This window comes from Pristiophorus japonicus, chromosome 17, assembly GCF_044704955.1.
Source record: "Pristiophorus japonicus isolate sPriJap1 chromosome 17, sPriJap1.hap1, whole genome shotgun sequence".
Classification (NCBI taxonomy): Eukaryota; Metazoa; Chordata; class Chondrichthyes; family Pristiophoridae; genus Pristiophorus; species Pristiophorus japonicus.
The window spans coordinates 8,197,381-8,220,214 of NC_091993.1; the positions used below are offsets into that span (position 1 = coordinate 8,197,381).

A 22,834-nucleotide genomic window follows, 5' to 3' on the forward strand; every position below is an offset into this window, starting at 1 on the left:
TGAGACTTTTGCATCATTAACCTGTAATTCAGCATGATAAAAATGTGATTTGCATCTGGAATTTGATTGGGAAACATTCATGTGTGTTGCACCTTATTCCCTTTAGAGATGTTCTTTGGCAATGATCAATAAACTACAATGCAGTTTATGTTGAGGTTTGGACTCATGCCAATACAACAATGGCTTCTGTTTCATTTGTTTTTAGTTTACTAGAATCTTCACTGAGGCCTTAAAACCTCGCGTCTAATCACCAACCAGCTAAACATCTAAAACCGTTCCAAATTATTTGTTTAAATTGGTTTAAAAACATGAATCAATGTAGCTAATGCAAAATACTAGGTTGGTATTGTTTTTGATTTTTAATCTCTAAACTGGTTAAAGTGAAATATAAAGTATGACATTTATTAAAATGATACTGTACTGGTGTTAGAAACAGCATTTGTAATGTCACAATAGCAATGACTGTGCATGTGGCTGTTCTGGTGGGCAAATGGTGCTGGGGTGTTGTGGGGATGGTTTTATAAAATGATAGAAAAATAAGTATTAGCAGAGAGACATAACAGGAGTCAGAAACAAGTGTATGAAGAGAGTTGAAGAAGTAGAGAAATATAGATAAGAGAAACAAGATGGCGCAGCAAACAAAGCAGAGTAACATAAATGAAGAAGATTTCCATTGCAGATAAACAAACTGAAACAACAAAATTGAGAGCAAATGCAATCGGTGAGTTTGTTGCCTGTTTTGTTTTGCGCCATTCAGTATTTTTTTCATCTCTACTGATGTTTAGCTGATGACGTTCCCTCAACTTGACAAAAATATTGCAACTTTTATAAATTGAATTTAGAACAAATTTGTAATCTCTTGAATTATCAGATGGAAATCCTTGCGAAATGATGAAATAAAATGGATTCATCCTTTTTTGCTTGCCCTATTAATGGTAGTTATGATTTTGCTGTTCCTTTGTCAGGAAACTATTGTAGAAAACGCAAAGGAGCAATTGAAATAGGGAACATTAAAAAGTTAGACTTTTGACAGACCAAAGTGAAGCTTGTATGATGCTGCCATGATCTCTTGTATTGGAGGCTCACTTTAAACAGACAAACAGACTACAGACTGTATGTTGATACATCACCTCCAGATTTTATGGAGGGTGACGGCATGGAAGCAGAGAAGTATATTTTGCTAGAGCAGGCATGAAAGTGCATCCCAAACAGATTTTACATGGTCTATTAACTTGGTGAATTATATCGAATGGCCTATTAACGTATCTATATGCCTATAGCGATATAGCTTTTATCAGTTGAAATGACTAAGTAGTGACCATGCCTTTTACAGGGGAGCTAAGTAGAGTTTCTTGGGGGGTCCAAGATAACATGCTTAGAAATGGAAAATTGAAACTGAGAATGATCTTTGTGGCAGACTTGGAGTTGATTTGATACTTGAGCCAGACAAGTCTGCATTACTTAAGGGCATTGTCTAATAACCACCCAGCCTGGCTCATCAATGGAGCCTGGAAGTGCAAAACTGTCATTGTAGACTGAGGTTCTTCCTATTGGGATCCAGATAACTTTGTGGCAGGCAGAGAGATCCTCGCTGTCCAAACTTTCCTACACTACATGATTGACTTTCAATCCCCTCTGAAGTAGCCTAGCGAGCCATGCAGTTCTAAGAACAGTTACTTCAAGGCAACTAGAAGTGGGCAATAAGTGCAGCCTAGCCAGTGTCGAGAACAAATAAAAGCTTACCTGTGCAATTGAACTCTAGCAATGAGTGTCTTGGCTCTTGCCAGCCTGTGCCTAACCTCTCTGGACTAGGGTAAATGGTGTACCTCTCTGTAAGAAAAAATAAATAATTTACATTTTATATAATGCCTTTCACATCCTTGGAACATACCAAAGCACTTCACAGCCAATTGAGTACTTTTGCAGTGTAGTCACTATTGTAATATACGCAAAAGTGACAGCCAATTTGTGCACAGTAAGGTCCCACAAACAGCGATGAGATAATCTCGTTTTTTGTTTGGTAGTATTGCTGAGGGATGAATGTTGGTCAAGACATTGAGATAACTCCCCTGTTTTTTGAATAGGGCCTTGGTTTAATGTCTCATCCAAAAGACAGCACCGCCGAAGGTCCAGCGCTCCATCAGTACTGCAAGCGTCAGCCTAGATTACATGGTTAAATCTCTGGAGAGAAGGTTGGACCAACAACCTTCTGATTCAAAATTGAGAGGGTGTTACCACTGAGCCAAGGTTAATGCTGTAGTAGAGAAGGCATTCCATATTGGTCAAACTGAGGCTCCACCTATTGATTTGTCAGAATGGTTTTGAGACCATCGGGTTTCTTTATGTGACTGATATTTGACTGGCCAAAGGGGGAAAAAGAGCAGAGCTGTGAAATATTAAGGCCTTTCAGTTCTCAATAGTAATTTTGAAAAGTGTAATTACTCTCTTACGATGGATATATCATGATTTCTTTTGATATATAGAATGTAGTGGAGAAGTGAGTTGGCTCGATGGCTCCCTGGTGTGTTCTCTGACACTCCTTTAATTATACAAGTGAAATTCGACTTTCTTTTAGTATTTATTATATGACTTAGCAAACTTTTTATGTGGGCAATGTGTGGTTCTCAATGCGTCCGCACAAAATTACAGCAGCTCCCAGTAGAATATTTCATTGTACAGGAAGCCAGGGTTCAATAGACCATATTTATTATGAATGCTTTTTGCAATTTTGATGGTTTCTCAACACTGTTTAAATTACATGAGAGATAAATAATATTACGTACAGTGCACACACCGCAAGTTAGTCACACTTGTATTTCTGCATTTTGATTCTTGTTTTAAAAAAAAAGGACAATGTGGGCAGTGACTAATTTAATGCAGGTAGTGTGTACTTGTTTAAATACTGTACTGATATTGGTGACTTTGGTCCACTTGTGCCATTGGCGTTGTTGTCATTACAACTGGGTAACACTAATTGCCCAATTAATGGGCGGATTTTGCTGGAAAAGTAATGGCGTGTTAGCGACGCAAGCTGTTATTCACGTGCAAATCAGCCAGCAATTCTGGAGATCAAGAGATACGGCGTGAGTTACAAATCTCCGGTCCTTGCTGGTCAATTTACACCACTCCGCTCTTTGCTTCGCACAAATGGCATCTTGCTATTGGCTTCCCCATTGTTTTTAAGAACTTATAGGCTTTGCAGATTAATTGCTCATTGACACTACAAAGTTAAGTCTGGTAATTAAAAATGTAAGTACCTCTTTAACAACGTGATAATTGTTAAAGCAATGCCAATCAACCTGTCTGGCCCAGAATAGGAATAACTACATTCCTACATTCCTCTTTCTCTTTCTGTTCCTGATTTGACTCTAATTCACCCACTCTAATTTAGCCTCATTCTCTGTCATTACTTTGCTTCTTTCTCAATCCTTAAATCCCATTGGTTAAGAACATACACTGTTGGTCCCGCCATTAACTAAGGTCCCAGATGCCTGTTGGCCTTGCCACGACGTTATCAGCAAGTTGCAGTCCAAAAAACTTTCGCGTTGAAGGGTGCAGAGAAAAGTCTAACTAACGGCATGTGCCACAATCTGCCTCACTCCAGTAAGGTCCGGCCCATTATAAATCATGCGTGTTGCTGCAGTGAAATTCTGCACCAACATGATATATTTTTAAACTCACATAAACATGTCAGTATAGCCTATTGTATTCATTTAAAATGAATTATTTTTATTAACTGTTGCTCATTTGAATGCCACAACATAATAAAAGTACACAAGGCAAGACTTCCATTCGTGTCTGGTGAGTGAAATTCCAAACGGCTCTTTGACCAAATTCGATACTGAAAGTTTTTCGAGGTACAGCTTCTGCATAAGCCGTTGTTTTTACACATTCCAAAAAGTAATGCATCAGATATCCATTAAAATAATCCACCTTAATCTTCTTAACCACAATTTAAAAAATAGTTATGTTCAAATAATTATGTATAAATGAATATTTCATTGGTGTACATTTTAATTATTCTTAGTTTGTGCCTTACAACATTATTGGAAAGAATCTTGAAGCTGTGATTCTGTTCCAAGTTTATATGGATGTTATTATGCTGTACCTTATTGTAATTTGATTTTTTTATTTGTTTATATTGGATGATTAGTTGAGTTAAAAGTATATTGGGAATAAAGTTGAATGTAATTTGAGCTAAAAGTGTATAGAGAATAAAGTACAAAAATATTTTTAAAATAATTTGTAATCCATCAAATCGGTTAACTAAGTGATTATCTGTCATGCACAGTATCGTATTCTAGGAAATGGTTGTGTCGTTGTCGCAATAGGTCACGTTGAGCTGATAAATGAAAGGTCAGGTACAGCACAACCCTGGCAAACAGATTTCCTCACCAAGCCTGAGGGAGAGCTTCACACTGTTATCAGTATTGCAGCTCGCAATGCATCTGCTGTCAGCTGTAGGTCTGTAACAACGTTGCATGTGTAATATCTGAGTGCAGGGTTTGTTTTCCTTCTGTGCTGAGCTCCTTTCACACCGTCTCTGAGCAGGAAGAACCGTTACTATAGGGGAGAAAGACTGGTGGTCGTACCGTTCAGAATGTGGGCAGAAGAGTACAAAGCTGGGGCACAAAGAAGGTTGCTATGTGAAGTTGAAGCTGATGCACGCGATGATAGGATTGTCAGTCCGTGGTGGTTGTTGAAAGCTGTACCAATTCAATAGTTGTCAGGGACACTGACTCTTAATCTCATGCTAAAGCTACGCAGAAGCTACGTGAAGAGAAGAGCAGAAAAGGACTGTGCTTCAGGTGATGCCTGGGAATAGTGACAGCAATTTACTACATGTAGCAAGTTGTAAAGATGCAGTTAATGCTGCTTAGGGAAACCACTGGAATTTAGAGAAACAGATAACATTGCAGGGTACCAGTATGCCTGATCGCACTTGAGTTGAAGCACTGAGGATCGGCTGTGCCGTCTGTTGTAGCATTTTCTTCTTTTATTAAGCATGGGAGATCAAATGTGTGCTCTTTGCTTTGTATTTCTGCACTGAAGGAAAAATTCTCATATGTTCCTTTGTTTGGTGGGTAATTTCTTTCATGGTAGCAAATCTGGAAAAATACAGGTATGTTTCTTTCAGTTTCTTGTGCATCTGAAATGTATAAATTACTTAATTTTAGATGTATTTCTTCGCAACTAGTCTTGAAATGCTTCAATTAATCTGCTTGGCACTTAAGTTAATACTATTATAGATGCTGTCTTGTCTTTTGTTCTGCTTAAATCAATAGTAGCAGCAACTGTTGTGTACAGAAATCGTGGATTGCTAATGTAAGTAAATCGCATTTGCTATCTCAGAGCTTTAGATTTAATGTATGTTACAGTTTTAGTGTCTGGGGTACAAACGTGTAGTTCAGTGCCTAGCTGAAGAACCCATTAATTCCTTTATCGCCACCATGTTGGTGTTACATTTTTGCTGTGTAATACAGCTATTTTAAGTCAATTCATTAATAGGAATAAAAATGTATTACATCTGTTTTGTGCATCTCCATGTTCTGATTAATCTTTCAGTATGAACAGCTTGCAACATTGCCACGAACAGACAGCCTGTTTAAAATGTATGCTGGATTTTTTTTCACTACTACTATTGGGATTAGCCGGCAGTTGCTCATCCAGTTAGTACCTGTTCTTTCAGATTAGCTTTTAGAGCTTTATATTTTTACAGCTGAAATAATTTTAATTATCATTAGGTCTGTCATTCTTCAGCGATTCTTTAAATAACGTTTAAACAGCGCACGCTGCCATGTGAGCTATATCATGTAAATCAAGTCACATCATCATGATTCCCTCAAATCTTTAAGCAAAACAACAAATGTATTTCATGCCTATGTATCCAGCTGTGGAGTTTAAGAACTAAAACCTGGTATGTAGCAGAGTCTACATTTGGACTATTAAGTCTTGTATAAACAAGGACGACTAAAATCATGTAGCTAGTATCATTTGGACAAGCAAAAAGATGAATCTATTTCATTTCATGATTTCGCAAGAATTTTCATCTGCTGATCTAAGAGACTTTTCTCAATTCATAGACTTTCCACTGTTTAAAGGGGCATTATCAACTCAGTGGGAGAGTTTTCAGGCAGCCTTAGATCTTGGCTATAATGCTGCTGTATTTCCCAGTGGGGAAAGTTCTTACTGCAGTAGATGTTATCTGTGCTGGAGTATGAACTTTGGCAATGTGGTCAAGTTATTTGTTTACCATTTTCCCCCAAAATAAATGTTTTTTAAGGCAAAACATATAAGGCTCAGTTGAATATTGAATGATGTCACTATCTCAGCAACCTTGTTGCAGGTTCCTTTATTTGCTAACTTGGTTTCAAAGCCTTATAAGAGGCACCGTCCCTTCTGTTGGTTGAATATTAAGATTGTAAAGTACATCAAATCCTGGGTCAGATGCTTGAGTTATTGCAAAAGTAAAACTTCATTGTTGAAGAAAAATGCTTGGGTAGATTGTTGTCTTCACTGCTGGGGCAGAATGGACTGCCTGTCCTTTATGTATACCGCCCGATTTTTATTCCTTTTGAAATCAATAGAATGAAAATCAGGTACATTCTATAAAGGACAGGCGATTAGCTGAGTACAGCCCAGGCAACGAAGACGAAAATCTACTCCACATTACTTTAGGAGTTTTTATTGGTCAAATGAGTTAAGGCAGGAAATTGTTACCAAAGTACGCAGCATTTAGTTTAAGTTTGCTTCATATATTTTCAAGCAATAATAGTTTCTGCTGTGAGCTTAAATCACATAATTAACATGAATATTTGAGAATTCAAATTCTGCGCACAACATTCGAATCGTGCTTGTCGTGATCAAAATGATTCCAGGTTTAAATTAGCTTACAATAATCTGGCAGCGGCTCAGATCACAAACTGTTTCTTTATACAAGCCTTAGTTCTTGGAGGTTTGTGTTGGAAATGGGTACACTAGATGCTGGCTTGTGAAGGAGGGAGCTTTTCTTTTACCCCTGAATTCATAATGTGCGCACAAATCTTTATAAATTTAAGCTTTTTCTTGAAAGTATTTCATAAATGATACTTTCTTGAACATGTCTCTTCAAATTAATTTGAGACAATGAAATGCAACTTTAAGAGATAAGACTATGTTGCAGAGTGTCATTTTAACCATATTTGTCCCTCTCTATACCGTCATTGGGATCTGCTTTCCGCACAGTCTACTTCAGTGGGAATGTGTTTGAAGAGATTGAAGGCATCGCACTGAATTTGGCAGCAATGTCCTTGTGTTCTTGATTGGCAGGAATCATGGTTTCTGCAATGCAATATGGTTTATGTCTTGCCCCTGAGATATGATGCCCCTTGCCTGAACTTAGGAGACTAAAGAAGGACTGAGATATATATGATTGCATGTGTAGACTTGAGCTTCAATCAGTATTGGAACTTAAACTCCTGACCACAGAGTTGCGAAGTAAACCTCTAGACACCTATCGACTGTGCTCGTCTCCTGTATTTCTAGTACTAGGATGGTTTGCTTTGATTATGTACCTCCGAGAATGGAAGTTCTTTTAAATAAAATTATTTTTTTCGAGGAGGATCAAGTCTTACTTTTGTTGTAACTTGACACAGCCAATAATACTTCTGATAGTTAAAGCATAATTTGTTTTCATAGATTGCATTACTAACAGTAACACTTTACACAAAAAAATTAAAGTAGCTAATAATAATTGGTGTATGACTGCATGGATCTGAAAACAAAAAACTTAAGCCATGCTTCAAAAACAATTTGTCATGCTTATAATTTATTGTTTTAGTATTAAATTAAACTTCCCTGGTGCTGCAAAAATATTAAGATTCATATTAACATTTTAAACGATTCTTAATTGAGACAAGCAAATAAAATTACAGCTTTATTTAGCACAATTTAGTTTTTCCAATTGAAAGAATAATGAGGCATCATTACTTTCAACTTGAGGCATATCAGAATGCGCACTATAGTTTACCATGTAATAATGCGCTTTGTAATTTGGAATGATTTGAATTCAGTTTACACAACATCTGGACAGAAACCTAGGGCTCCTATTGTAATTCAGAAATATAAAAGTCAAATTGGCACAGGCTTTGTTAACTCACAATAAAAGTATTACTTTCCATGCAGCTTCTTCAGTATGTTAAAACAATTGTAAAATGGTATTAACTTATAATGGAAATTCTAACGTCATTAGGGCTTTTCTTCATAGCTCTGCTTGCATTTTCAAGACCAGCTGCATATATTAGAAGGTGCATTATATAAGCTTTTCTAAAAGGCTTTTATTGCCTTCTTTGCAAATGCTTCCAAATTTATCATCGGTTCAAAATGAGAACAATATGAGATCGGTCTAGGGTTAAAGCATTGGACACTACCAAAATTTGTAAATTTGATAGGATCACTTGATTTTCAAGCCCACTTTTTGTGCTGAATTTAAGCCTGTTCATGCCTGGGCTGGGATGTTGCACTCTGCAGCAGAAGATGCTGTCAAGACCAGTTCTGTAGCAGAGAAGCAGGCTTTTTGCCTGAGCCAGTCATACAGCAGTATTAGCAGCCTTGAAAGAAGTCTGCAGTCTATGTAATACTAGCTGCTTGCTGAAGAAGTTAGCATGGCATTGGAAAGTAGAAGTGGGGAGTATGTTTCTTAAAGACTTCACACTTGGCCACATGCATATTAATATCACAATGACAACCATGTCAAATTTTGCTCCATTTTTTCAAAACCATTGGTGGCATCAAGATCAAAGTATTGACCCATCTTTCCACACACAAGCATCTGACTTTCACACACTTGTACACAATTGCCCCTTGAACAGTTTACTGAAATGCTACTTCTATACAATAAAATAATCTTATTAGCCTCATATGGCTCTGAATAAATACACTTGCAAAAGTCATGTTCTGGAATTTGCATGATATCTCTCAACAAAATAAATTAAATTGATATCTTTGTGCTATTATTATCAGTTACTTTTACTATGATACAAAAGAACAGATATTATCTGTACAGGTTAATAAAAGAAAGCTGAATCCCATGTTAAAATGGTGAATTTTGATATTTTAATTGCCGATTCGGTTCTTGGGTTAAGCACATTATGTAATGTGCTGCTGTGTTGTGAAGAGATCCAATTTGCAGCATTGCATTTTACCACTGTGCAGACTACAGCCTTTTCCTGCAAGGTGTTCTGGAGAGACAGATATAACTGCAGACAGACATTGTGCTATATAAGTTTACATAGAACATTTGATTCATCATTTGATTTTTTTTTTAATTAGTGGATAGTAATTTTTTTTACCAAATTCCAAGTATTAATGGGATTTTCTGATAAATTTCTCCTATTTTGTGATCAGACTTGCTTATATTTCAAGGAAAGTCTTTCTCGTTTATAGTACTTTGCCACAGTGTAAAGATTCTAGGAACCTTTCTGTCCTGTTAGTATTTCACAATTAACCCTTACCACACCAGTGCAGGTTGTAACAGTTACCAACAATTAGGACTGAGGTAGTACCCAAGTCAAATCTGTGGACTTGGAGATTTGGTTGGCCGAAGGCCTCAACTTTGGAGCTGCCTTTCAGCCACAAACATACTTTTTGGAAGTGTTCTCATCTCCAAAATGAATGTTGGGCGCTGGAACATAGGAGAAAACAAGTAAGTAAAGGGCTTTAAAGTTCCGTTGTAAGAAAAAAGGTGTTGGGATTAATAACTTGGGTTAAATGAGATAGAAAAAGTAACATTAATGATAAAATAATTTTTTGAATAGTGTTTTTAAATGTTTACTTTTGCAGTTTAAAATGTTCACCTTAATCAACCTGCACTGGATATTTACATTGCCTTATTACTGGAACATTATGTTTGTTTCAGCAAGAGATCTAAACTTACAAAAGCAGCAAACACAAGAAGATTCTCAATACTTTACCAGATTTTGACCATATTACACCTTAAGCATTTTTTTCTGGTAACTAAACTGTAAAAATTTGTATTTCCATATTGCTGAATGTATCAAATAGTTTTATTTTATTTTCCTGTCAAAAATACAAAATCAATCATATTTAGAATCTCTCCCCACAACATTGCGATTGCTAGAACCATAATGCCAAATTACGCACCTTTGTTGATAAATCTCCCTTTTGTGAGACTGACCACAATTTAAACTTGCTCTCAAATTCACCCCTCAAGCGTGAAAGAATCAGCCTCACTCGTAAAAATAACAGCCGTATGGCACAAAGTATTCTTTTTAGCCTAGCACAGAAAATAATAACAAATTACAACTGTGCATTGGATTTCAAAGTAAACAATAGATAGAATTTTACTGCCTATTTTTGGTTTTTTTTGTGACTTTTTTTTAAAGTGGTAGTATTGGAGCAAGCAGCAAAGAAGTTCCTGAGCTTGAAAATGTGAGATATTAAGTTAGAATTCAGTGCTGAAATGACAGAAATCAGAAGTAAGTTGGTTTATCTAAAACTAAGCTGTTGATTCAGCTCTCTCACACTGTTTATCTCAGTAGTTCTTCGTAGCTGGTTTCCTCCTAGAATGTTCTCCATATTCACAGTTTAAATGAAGATATCAAAAAAAAATTATGGAAAAGATTATGGAACTCCTTGCAGTTCTTTCTAACTGTTTGAAAGGGGCATGCTTACTATGATATCTGCAATTTGTGATGGGCATAAATGTAAAATTATAATGAATGAAGTGCAGATAAAACTTACGATAATTTAACAGAAAAATTGTCATATTCAGTGTGCCAAACTTTTATGGGTAGTTTTAGAATAAGCAACCTGTCCATAGTGATGTCAAATTGCATTGCAAGAAAGGGATGCAGTGGTGATCTGTTAATGGAAACAATACAATGCTACAAGCTGAGTTTTCCTACCACACATCACACGTAGATTAGAACATTTATAAGAAAGAATAACTACTGAAATGTACTATTTTTCACACAGATTATATTGCACTGATTTCATAGAGTAGGCAATTTTTCGAATTGATTGTATTGCACCGTTTGGCCAGGAAAAAGTATATTATCAAGCTTATGTATGTTTATAAATTAGTTGTTATAACACCAGTTGATGATTTGCTGGCATAATGTATTGATGTTCACTTTACATGCATTAACAAAAAAGTTGAAAATTATGTGTAGTTCAATGCTAATGTCTTTTTTTCTGTAACAGAGGCAGACATGGGATATCCCGTTGGTTCAGTGCTGTTGCCCTTCCCCCAGGACTTGTAGCTGCTTCTGTCAGATACAAATACATTATGACTGCTTTCTGGCAATTGTCAGCTTAAATCTTTCATAGCCTATAAATGCTATCTACTTGCTAAGATATAGGACATACAGTTTGATGCTGTGGAGGTGGATTTTGCCAAAAGTTACATGCTTATTTTTAGAAATGTGTAGCTCGCTTGATTGCAGTTGCACTGATATTTGACGAGATTCGGTGATACCTGTTGCCGATCCCTATGGTTTCTGACTTTTTGAAGAATCTACTCCAGGCCTACATTTCAAAGCTTTACAAAGGAATGTTTACTAAGAAACCAGCGAATACAACAAGAAAAAAGGAGAGTAATATAGACAAAAAAATACAAAAACACCCGCAAGCTAACCAGGCGCGAAATCAAACATTTTCAACAAATCTGAAAACTACTGTCAAAAGAATAGCAAAATGCCAGTCTGCCCGTAATTTATCTGTTGAAGAAGAAGAAGGAAAGACAGAATATTCTCTTTCTCCCACATTGAGTTACAGGGTAGCTATAGCCAACGGGCTGAAAAAAAATATAAGTTCACCTAATAATGACAACCTGTGTCCAGAGGTGTGGTCTGTTGATAGTGGTACCTCTGAATCATTGAATGAAGTAAGCGTTTCTCGGAAAGTAAAAGAGCATAAGTCACTCACTATGCCAGTCAGGAGAAATAGGAAAAGTGTCAGCAGCCTTGCTGCCTCTGACGGAAGCCCAGATGCAGACCGCACATTATTAAGACTTGGTGCATTGCGTAAACTTCGCAAATGGAAGAAAAGTCAAGAGTGTATTTCCTCAGAGACGGAAATGAGTGCCTGGAAAAAAACTCTTGGCTTTAGGAGCAAGTCTCTGGACAGAACTGGGCGCCTGCAGCAGAAGAGTGGACTAGAACCTGCATTCAGTTCGACTGGCTGCATCAGTCAAACTCATGATGTCATGGAAATGATCTTTAAGGAACTTCAAGGAATAAGCCAAATAGAAACCGAACTGTGTGAACTACGTGGTCATGTAAATGCACTGAAGCAGTCCATTGATGAAATTTCCAATAGTGTGGAAGTGGTGCAAACTGAAATTGAACAATTGCGTTCTGGATTTGTACAGTCCAGAAGAGAAAACCGAGATATACATGACTATATTAGACAAATTAACTATAAAGGAAGCAATGTAAGTCTAAGATTTATTAATGTACCTGAAGAAATGAACGAAAATACTGAAAATATAATTTATGAAATTATAGAAGAGAAACTTGGGCTTACAGATGCACGGAAAACTGTTCAGATAGAACTTGTCCACAGACTAGGGCAACAAAGAAACTGTGCCAATGCCAAGCCCCGTCCTATTCTTGTGTATTTTGACAATCCACAAAACAGAGATTTAATTCTTAAAAAATGTTATAAATTGAAAGGTTCTGGTATTGGAATTTCTACAGAGATCTTTTATGACCTAAATGACAGAAAGGAATATTCACTTCCACCAAAATCCCAGACATATGAAAGTATGAACATGAAATTAGCCACCACTGAAGAGGAGCCCAGAAGGGATGAATGGGCGTCACCTGAATCTAGTGACAAAGAGCTGGAAGAAGGTCTCCATAGTCACAGTTTTGAAATAACTTCAAAAACAGTTTTTGAGAAAGTGGCTGTCTCTTCACAATTAGGTGCAGAATCTCTTAACGTTGTTAACATTGACAGGACTGTTGTTTGTAGCTCATATTCAAACTCAACTCAGTTGTGTGCTGGTGACAGCTTTCACTCATCTCCACTTGAAGACACCCAGAAACAGCTAGAGCCTTATTACAATAAAGTGGCACCCTCGTGGCTGCAAAGTGATTACACAGCAGCCAAGCTTAGCCGTTCAGAATCTGATTTTTCTAAACTCTGCCAGTCAATATCTTACTCTGAAGATTTTTCGGACAATCAGTATTTCACCAGAGCTGATGGCGCCTCAGTTGTGTCATCCTCAGAAAAAGATATTTGGCAAAGAGGTAAGGAAGAAGCAGCATCAACATGGGTTAATAGCACAGATAATCAGCAGTATGACTACGAGGACCAACATTACATGGAACAAAATGAAGTAGAGAACACTGAAACTGCTGATAGTGGCATGAGCAATGGATTAATTTGTGTGTCTGGTGACAGAAGTCATTACAGTGACTCTCAGTTGTCCTTGCAAGGTGATCTTTCACCATGGAAAGAATGGCAACATTTAGAACAAGGCACAGACTCTGGTCTAGACACTTCACAGCATGTCTTTGCTTCTGAAGTAAATAGCCCATCTGAGCAAAATGTCCTAAACTACACGACAGATTTTGATGAAAGTTACCAGGCTGTTGGCCAAGAATACGAGGAAGAAACATATGAGACAACACTTGACAACTCAGAATGTTCTGGTTTTGATAGGGAGCTTCAAAATCAGTGGGAAAGCACATATGACCCCTATCATGATCCATATTCTAATGATCATTATCAGTATCAAAATAAACCTTCACTAAGATGTCGCAGTCAGAGTGAACTACCGAGTGATAGTGATTCAATGGAGGTGCCTGCTAAGTCCTGGCATAGTCGCCTGAGTATTGATCTCTCGGATACTGGATTCAGCTTCCAAAAATTTGGATCATCACTTCAGCGCGCTAAATCTGCCTTGGAGGTTGTTTGGAATAAAATGGACTCTAGAAGTACCCAAAGTCTGAGTGAAGATGAAGGAAGGGATAATTTTATGGGCCGCGTCAGGACCTTGTCTCAATCTACAGCAGATGAATCATGCGCTACCCTTGATTCTGATGTGTACTATGAGCCTTACTATTACAGAGCTGAGGAAGATGAGACCAGTGAGCAGCTGGGAGAAAATGAAATGGATTATGTTGAGGTGATGGAGGAGGTGCTTGCAAAACTGGAAAATAAAACATTTCCGAAAGAAAATGATGAACAGACATTATCACCTGACCCTTTAGAAGAATTTACCGATCCAGTTTTAGATGAAGACAGTTATGAGATCCCTTGTGATACCAACAGTGTTGATGAAGATATAGAGCCTACAGCTGAAATCCTAGAAGAAGAAGCAGAACCAGATGAAAATCAGACTGTTCCAGAAGAACAATCAGAAGATCATGAAAATCGGACCGTTTCAGAGGAATGTTTTGAAGTTCCAAAAAAAGTTAGAATAAGACCCACGTTCAGACAAGCTGCTTGCAAAGCATATAGACAACAAGTATCAGAAATGGAACAGAAGATATTTTCTGCAGGTACTAATACTAAAACTATAGAAATAATGTTGGGGTAACATTTCTAAACTGTATATGGAAACCTAACTAAAGTCAAAAATATTATTTATAATGTGCACCATATTGGCTATTGAATGCCGAGACTCAGATTTGAACTCGGCTGTTGAGTTCCTGAGATCGGGTACATTGATGTAGCGAATAGGAGGGGAGAATCATTTGGGTTGCTCTTGTGCACCTATCGCTGGCAGGTTCAGCATGCCATTGGTAGAGGCGAGAAAACAGGTTGCCACTTGTCTTTTTGGCCACTGTGGTATGCTGTGTGGGAAGACAGAGGGAATTTGCTGCAAAGAAAAACAGAAATTTAGTTTTAGTCTATAAGTTTCATATTTGACAAATAGAATACAAATGCACTCAAATATGTTTTTATTGCTGCTCAGAATTCTGAACTTTTTAGTTGCAGTATGCTTTTTAATTACAATATCATGCAGAAATAGCACTTTTTGTTTATCCTGCACATTTTCTTTTCCTTTTATGTTTGATTTACTGTGAAAGTGTTTTTTTGTCTCCTCAGGTTATTAATTCTGTGGAATAAATTGCCTTTCTAAAAGATGTAGGCGATAATTGTCACCCTGACTAACACTAACTCTTGGTTTATTTTCACTTGCATTCCAGACAAATAAATGTTCAATTCATAAACAAGGGTTAATAGTTCATCTTTGCTAAAGGTACTGCACTTAGACAAGTAAAGAGTTTTACTGATTTATGCAGCAGCCACTCTGTTGTCATTATGTTTCAGATAATTAATGATTTGATGATTGTGGTAAATGTTGTGAGCTTTACATCTCATTGGATTTTGTTTCAGTTCTCTGTGTAAAATTATACTATACTTAACTGTTCAGAAATTTGGACAGTTAGCGCATCTGAGCTGATGATACTTGTCATTCCTAGGAGTATATAAAAACAAAGATCATTTTTAATGCAAGTATTTAATCTGCTTCCAATTTGTGATAACAGATTTGTTTCTTCTTTCATCCTTTTCAAATATACAAAAGCACCATTGTTCCCCCCGAGCACCTGTATTTGGGTTTGGGTATTGTTGGGTTTATATTTAACAAGAATGGTATTCTGTGAATTGATAGCCTTATTCAGTTAGTTGTTATTATCTTGGAACCTTGATTAGAAAACTAATATTGTGCACTATTATTCATTATATATCTAATTTTCCAGAATTTCCATCAGCATAATTGTGATATTAGTTTGAAGGAAGCTAAATAAAGTATGTTATAGTACTAAAATAATGTATTTGTAAACTGATTTTTCACTTGCAGTAATAGGACCATTGAGCACTGCTTAAAGTTTTAGAGTAACATACTTTTAATGGCTAAAAGCTCAGAGAGATGGACAGCTGATAGATTAGCATTCACCATAGAGTACAGTGAACACATTAGTATACATTGCAAACCATATACTTTACATTCTTACCTTTTAATATTACCCAATTAACCAAACAGACTGCTGGAGAAGGCAACAGATTTTTTTTACAAATATTTACATTTAATTGGAGACAAAGAGGACAGAACATGGCCAGGCATGACATTTGATAAATATATCTAAGAAAAGTTGACCAGATAACTCATGAGTGGAAAAGTTACTTTACAAATTAATTATGTCATGACTGTGCATCGTTAATACAATTTTTAGATAAATATGAAATGGTGAATGCCTTTACAACTCACCATCCTGTCTCTCCTGTGTCATTACTCAATGGCTACAGAGGAAACAACAACATCATGAGACTTTTTTAAAATTGAAGTTTCATGCAGTACTCACTGGGCAGCAGAACATTACAGGCAGTAATCTGTGTTCAGCTGATTGAAAAAAAACATTGAATTTATGATGTTCAAACCCTCAATTGAATTCCTGTCTTGTAATCCAGTCCCATCCTATCCATTATTCTCTCCATAACAAACATTTGTTTTTCTTTAAATGTGTTCTTATAAATTTAAATTGTTGTTGCTTATGCAACCAAAAGAAAATCAGTTGGACTTGTATTAATAGAACACATAATTAGATGTATATTGAAACATTAAGCATGCCAAACTCTATCTATTTTTGTTTACTACCTTAAACTAAATTGGAAGGCAGACTGATGTAATATTTTTTTTAATATAATTTAAAAATTTATTACCTCACTGTACTACAGCTGGCTGCTTACGGCGGTTCACTGGAAGGTCTAACGTGACCAACCTTTACAAAGTCCTCTGATTGGGTCAGTGGTGTGCTCTAGTACAATGTAATGTTGCTATGAGTTTTCATGATTGTTTAACTGTAACTTATATAATCATATGTAGTGTTTCCTCTTCAAAAGTTTCTCACTCTTCTGTTACATTCCAAGTCCTTCATTCATACTTAGTGATCTAAAAACCCTTCCAATTTATACTTAAAGTTGCATCTCTGTTAGTTTAGAAACATGATTGGCCTTGCTACCATTACATAGGAACAGGAATAGGCCATTTTAGCCCCTCAAGCAGGTTCCACCATTCAATTAGATCATGGCTGATCTGTACCTCAACTCCATTTACCCGCCTTTGATCCATATTCCTTGATGGCCTTACCTAACAAAAACCTGTCGATCTCAATCTTGAAAATATCAATTGTCCCACCATCCACAGTCTTTTGGGTAAGAGAATTCCAGAGTTCTACTATTCTTTGTGTGAAAAGGTGTTTCATGGAATGGTGAGAAAGCAGGAATAGGGTACTGAAGTTGCTTGTTCAGCCATGAACTCATTGAATGGCGGTGCAGGCTCGAAGGGCCGAATGGCCTACTCCTGCACCTATTTTCTATGTTTCTATGTTTCTATGCTATCACTCCTGAATAACCTAGCTATAATTTTAAGATTGTACCCTCTCACTATAAGAGGCTGTGTTACATAATCTCTTTCCCTAATTCCTCTGAGTTATTTAGAGTTGGCAAGTTTTTTCACAGCCTCCTTATTCATGCTGACTGTGGTAATGGATATAATATAAAAATATATGGAGTAATGTTGGATAAGTAATGCTGTTTACATAGAATAGCTCCCAATAAGGACACTTTGAAGGAGTCCTTTTATGAGTATCAATGGCCATAAAGTCATGGTTCCCGCTAAACATTTATGATAGCCCAGAACAGTGGTAATTCAATGACAAATGCTACAATATTGTTTATATTGCATATATATACTTCAAATCACACTCTGAAAGTCACACCTAATGATGACCTTGCATTTATCAGGTTCGTAGTTGGAACAAACATCTTCTAATCCATATAGGAACAAAATCCTTTGTCCATTATATTATTTCCACAGACAAAGTCATAGGGTGTCCATGATTTTGCCCATGGGATAAATATAATACATGACAGAATTTACCCCCATAGAGTAATAGGGCAAATAACTGTACTAACAATAATCTGAAACTCTTTGCCGTTTTCCTTTCAAAACCCAAGCAGGTATTGAGCTGAACTAAATAAAATAGTCAGTCCTGCAAAGTTAATCAAATTATCACAACAGATGTGCTATTTAAATACTTCATTACATGGCACAAAAGACAAATGAGAATATCTCAAATGTGGAGCAAAATTTATTTTATTCATTTACTGGATGTGGGCATCGCAGGCAAAGCCAGCATTTATTGCCCATCCCTAATTGGCCTTGTGAAGATGGTGGTGAGCCACCTTCTTGAACCGCTGCAGTCCGTGTGGTGAATGTCCTCCCACAGTGCTGTTAGGGAGGGAGTTCCAGCATTTTGACCCAGCGACGATGAAGGAACGGTGACATATTTCCAAGTAGGATGGTGTGAGACTTGGAGGGAAACGTGGAGGTGGTGGTGTTCCCATGTGCTTGCTGGCCTTGTCCTTCTAAGTGGTAGAGGTCGTGGGCTTGTGAGGTGCTGTCGAAGAAGCCTTGGTGAATTGTTGCAGTGTACCTTGTAAATGGTACACACTGCAACCACGGTGCGCCAGTGGTGGAGGGAGTAAATGTTTAAGGTGGTGGATGGGGTGTCAATCAAGCGGGCTGCTTTGACCTGGATGGTGTCGAGCTTCTTGAGTGTTGTTGGAGTTGCACTTATCCAAGCAAGTGAAGAATATTTCATCACAGTCCTGACTTGTGCCTTGTAGATGGTGGAAAGGCTTTGGGGAGTCAGGAGGTGAGACACGCATTGCAGAATACCCAGCCTCTGACCTGCTCTTGTAGTCACAGTATTTATGTGGCTGGTCCAGTTAAGTTTCTGGTCAATGGTGACCTGCAGGATTTGGATGGTGGGGGATTCAGCGATGATAATGCCTTTGAATGTCAAGTGGAAGTGATTAGACTCTCTCTTGTTGGAGATAGTCATTGCCTGGTACTTGAGGCGTGAATGTTACCTGCCACTTATCAGCCCAAGCCTGAATGTTGTCCAGGTCTTGCTGCATGCAATCTGAAAATAAAATACGATATGAAAACATGCCTTATTGCTAATATGTACATATAGTTGCATACATAGTTATTCTAATGAGATAGCTCCCTACATGTGTTAGCTTCTGGTATATGCAATGTCTAAATAATATATAATCTGTATACGAATAGCAGTCTCCAAACCCAAAGCTGGGTGTACAAATAACAACAACATAACATCTAGTTTTTTACTTGTAGCTTCATACCTGTTAGCTACAGTATAAAGGCTTTAGTTACCATTTTCACCTTCAGGAACAAATGTTCACTCTTACAGCCTTCTCAATATCTATGGTATATAGCACAATTGGACATGCGAACAATGCCATCTGGAAATGCAGAGCCACTAAAATGTTTACGTTGTTTTTTTTCCTTTGAGATCTGCGTATTGTTGTTTGTACCTCCTGTAACACTGAGGGAGTATCTCTTTGTCACCTCTTGAGCTCGCTATCTCAGCAGAGGATTGGGAGATGGGTTGGTGTTGTCCTCCTGCAAATGACCAGTTTCAGATTGGCATTTAGCCTGGAAAGTAAAATTCTGCTTCTGCACCGCGAGTGCACGCCAGAAACATGCGCAGTGAGATTGCACACCTTCAGTACATGATTTTCCATCCGTTAAAATGAATGTGACAGAAGCGCAGAAGCAGAAATGTTGCTCCTTTTTTCCAAGTGCTTGCTAGTTTTCTTTAAACAATTAACTCCTTCAGAGTCAAGGCAGACCAATTCTGAAACAGGCATAGGTGTATAAAAGTATGAGGGGCCTAGATAGAGTGGATCGGAAGGACCTATTTCCCTTAGTAGAGGGGGGCATAGATTTCAAGCAGTTGGTGGAAGGATTAGAGGGGAGATGAGGAAACATTCCTTCACCCAGAGGGTGGTGGGGGTCTGGAACTCACTGCCTGAAAAGGGTGGTAGAGGCAGAAACCCTCATCACATTTAAAAAGTGCTTGGATGTGCATTTAAAAAGAGCCGTAATCTACAGGGCTACGGACCTAGTGCTGAAAGGTGGGATTAGGCTGGGTAGCTCTTTTTCGACTGGCACGGACACGATGGGCTGAATGGTTTCTTTCTGTGACATAATTTTTCTATGATTCTATGATTTTCTATGATCTGTTATTCCAGTGCCCAAAAATTACCATTCTGGATAGAGTCAGGGGAATCTTTTCAGGAAATGAGCTCCCCACTGGAGGTTCTTCGGTATCAGTAGGGGTTAGTCCAAAACAATTGGTTTCTCCATGATCTTAGTGATGCAGCATATGCATCCATTGCATAAACATCTCGAAGTGTAACACCTGCAGAATGGTTATGTGACGGTTTCTTGCTCTGCTTTCCATCTCTAGCGACCATTATCTTTGAAGACATAAGAACCATACAATCTGAAGGATTCCAGTGGATTCTGTATACCATTTTTCACTTCTGTCACATCTTTCATTGGGCAAGAAAAAACATTTTCTTCCATTTTGTCCTTTAAATGTTCTTTAAATTGTCCCATAACAAAACTTCCCCTGAGGCTATTTCTCAGCATTTCTTAAATCCAGTTCGGACTTGTGTGTGAATTATTAGGAACAGTTAATACAGACAGACTACAATATGTCTTTGTTCTGAAGTGTGTACCAGGAATATCTATTCAGGAACATCAGCTTCCAGGACAGTTTTTATCACAGTGCACTTGGAGAAATCAAAAAGGTGCTTTGTTTGGAAGGTCAAATTTATTGTTTGGAGACTTCAAAGTGTCAATCCGAGAAAAAGTGTTGCACAGAAACAAACGAACAGGAGTAGGCCATTTAGCCACTGGAGCCTGTTCCACCATTCACTTAGATCATGGCTGATCTGTATCTTAACTCCCGATACCAGACATGGTTCCATAAACCTTAATACACTTGCTCAACAAAAAATGTCAATCTGAGTTTTGAATTGTTCAGTTGACCTCGCTTCAACATCCTTTTGGGGAGAATGTTCCAGATTTCCACTACCCTTTGTGTCAAGAAGTGCTTATTGACATCACTCCCGAACAGCCTAGCTATAATTTTTAAGGTTATGTCTCGAATACAGCAATGTAACTGAGTACTGTAGACGTGAGTAAGTGTGACCTTAGTCTCTTTATTCTAACTCCAGAGTGTTGGTACAGCATGGGAGGCCTGCTTATATAGAGTGCTCCCAAGGGATGTTGGGATCCCTTGGGACTCCAACAGATACGCCCTCTGGTGGTGGTAGAATACTGGTTACATAGGGTTGCAGACATAACATCACTCCCTCCCAAAGTCAATGGTACACTTATTTACAGGGTGAGACGATCTGGGGCCTTTCGCTCCCTAGTCGATCGTCTCGGTACAAATGCAGGTGCAAGTGAGTGGGTTGGTTCTTCGCTGGGCTGCTGCGCAGCTGGCCTTGCTGGGCTGCTGGGGATGATGAGTTCAGCTTCGTGGTCAACCATGATGTCGGTTGCCACTTGTGTGTGTGTCGGAGGGTCGAAGTTGGTGATGTCCTCTTCAGGTTGCCCGTGGCAGTCTGTGAATCGCAGTTTGGTTTGATCCAAATGCATTCTGCAAGTTAGTCCATTTGCGAATTTGACCTGAAACACCCTACTCCCTTATTTGGCTATGACAGTGCCAACAAGCCATTTGGGACCATGTCCATAGTTGAGTACAAATACAGGGTCATTGACTTCAATATCGCGTGACAAATTTGCGCGATCATGTTACATGCTTTGTTGATGCTGCCTGCCTCGACATGATCATGGAGATCAGGGTGGACGAGAGAGAGCCTTGTTTTGAGCGTCCTTTTCATGAGCAGCTTGGCTGTGGGAACCCCGGTGAGTGAGTGGGGTCTGGTGTAGTAGCTGAGCAGGACTCGGGTTTACAGGGAGCCTTCCAACACACATTTTAAGCTTTGCTTGATGGTTTGGACTGCCTGTTCTGCCTGGCCGTTGGATGCGGGCTTTAACGGGGTAGATGTGATGTACTTGATCCCATTGCGGGTCATGAATTCCTTGAATTCAGCACTGGTGAAGCACGGCCCGTTGTCGCTAACAAGGACATCAGGCAGGCCGTGCGTGGCAAACATGGTTCGTAGGCTTTCGATGGTGGCCGTGGACGTGCTTACAGACATTATTACACATTCAATCCATTTTGAATAAGCATCCACACAACAACCATAAACATTTTGCCTAGAAACGGGCCAGCAAAGTCAACGTGGATCCTAGACCACGGTTTGGAGAACCATGACCACAAATTTAGCGGTGCCTCCCTGAGTGCATTGCTCAGTTGAGAGCAAGTGTTGCATTGGCGCACGCAAGACTCCAAATTTGAGTCGATGCCGGGCCACCACACATGGGATCTGGCTATAGCCTTCATCATTACCATGCCTTCGTGGATACTGTGTAGGTCACGTATGAACGTTTCCCTGCCTTTCTTGGGCAAAACCACGCGATTATCCCACAAAAGACAGTCCACCTGTATGGACATTTCGTCTTTACGCCACTGGAATGGCTTGATCTCTTCTTGCATCTCCGCTGGGACGCTGGACCAGCTCCCATGGAGGACGCAGTTTTTTTACAAGCGACAGTAAAGGATCCTGGCTGGTCCAGGTCCTGATCTGGCGGTCCGTAACACAGAAACATAGAAACATAGAAATTAGGTGCAGGAGCAGGCCATTCGGCCCTTCGAGCCTGCACCACCATGCAATAAGATCATGGCTGATCAACAGGTGACTTTTTGTTTTCAAATGCATCCATCACCAAGAGCAAGTCTACAGGCTGTGCCATTTCCACCCCAGTGTTGGGCAATGGTAGCCGACTGAGAGCATCAGCGCAGTTCTCTGTGCCTGGTCTGTAGTGAATTACATAGTTGTATGCAGACAGCATGAGCACCCATCTTTG

At 38.5% G+C, this 22,834-nt stretch overlaps 1 protein-coding gene across 2 annotated transcripts in view; it reads left to right on the forward strand.

Annotated features, from left to right (window-relative positions):
- LOC139227523 (protein unc-13 homolog C-like) overlaps positions 1-22,834 on the forward strand; it is an 801,204-nt gene that overhangs the window by 294,254 nt on the left and 484,116 nt on the right. Inside the window, exon 1 of one of the 2 annotated variants that reach the window (XM_070858322.1) lies at positions 11,492-14,510. The exons of the other annotated variant lie outside the window; for it this stretch is intronic. Within the exon in view, the coding sequence (XP_070714423.1) occupies positions 11,492-14,510 (3,019 nt within the window). Of the gene's footprint in view, positions 1-11,491; positions 14,511-22,834 lie in introns of those variants that run through there. 2 annotated transcript variants of the gene reach the window in all.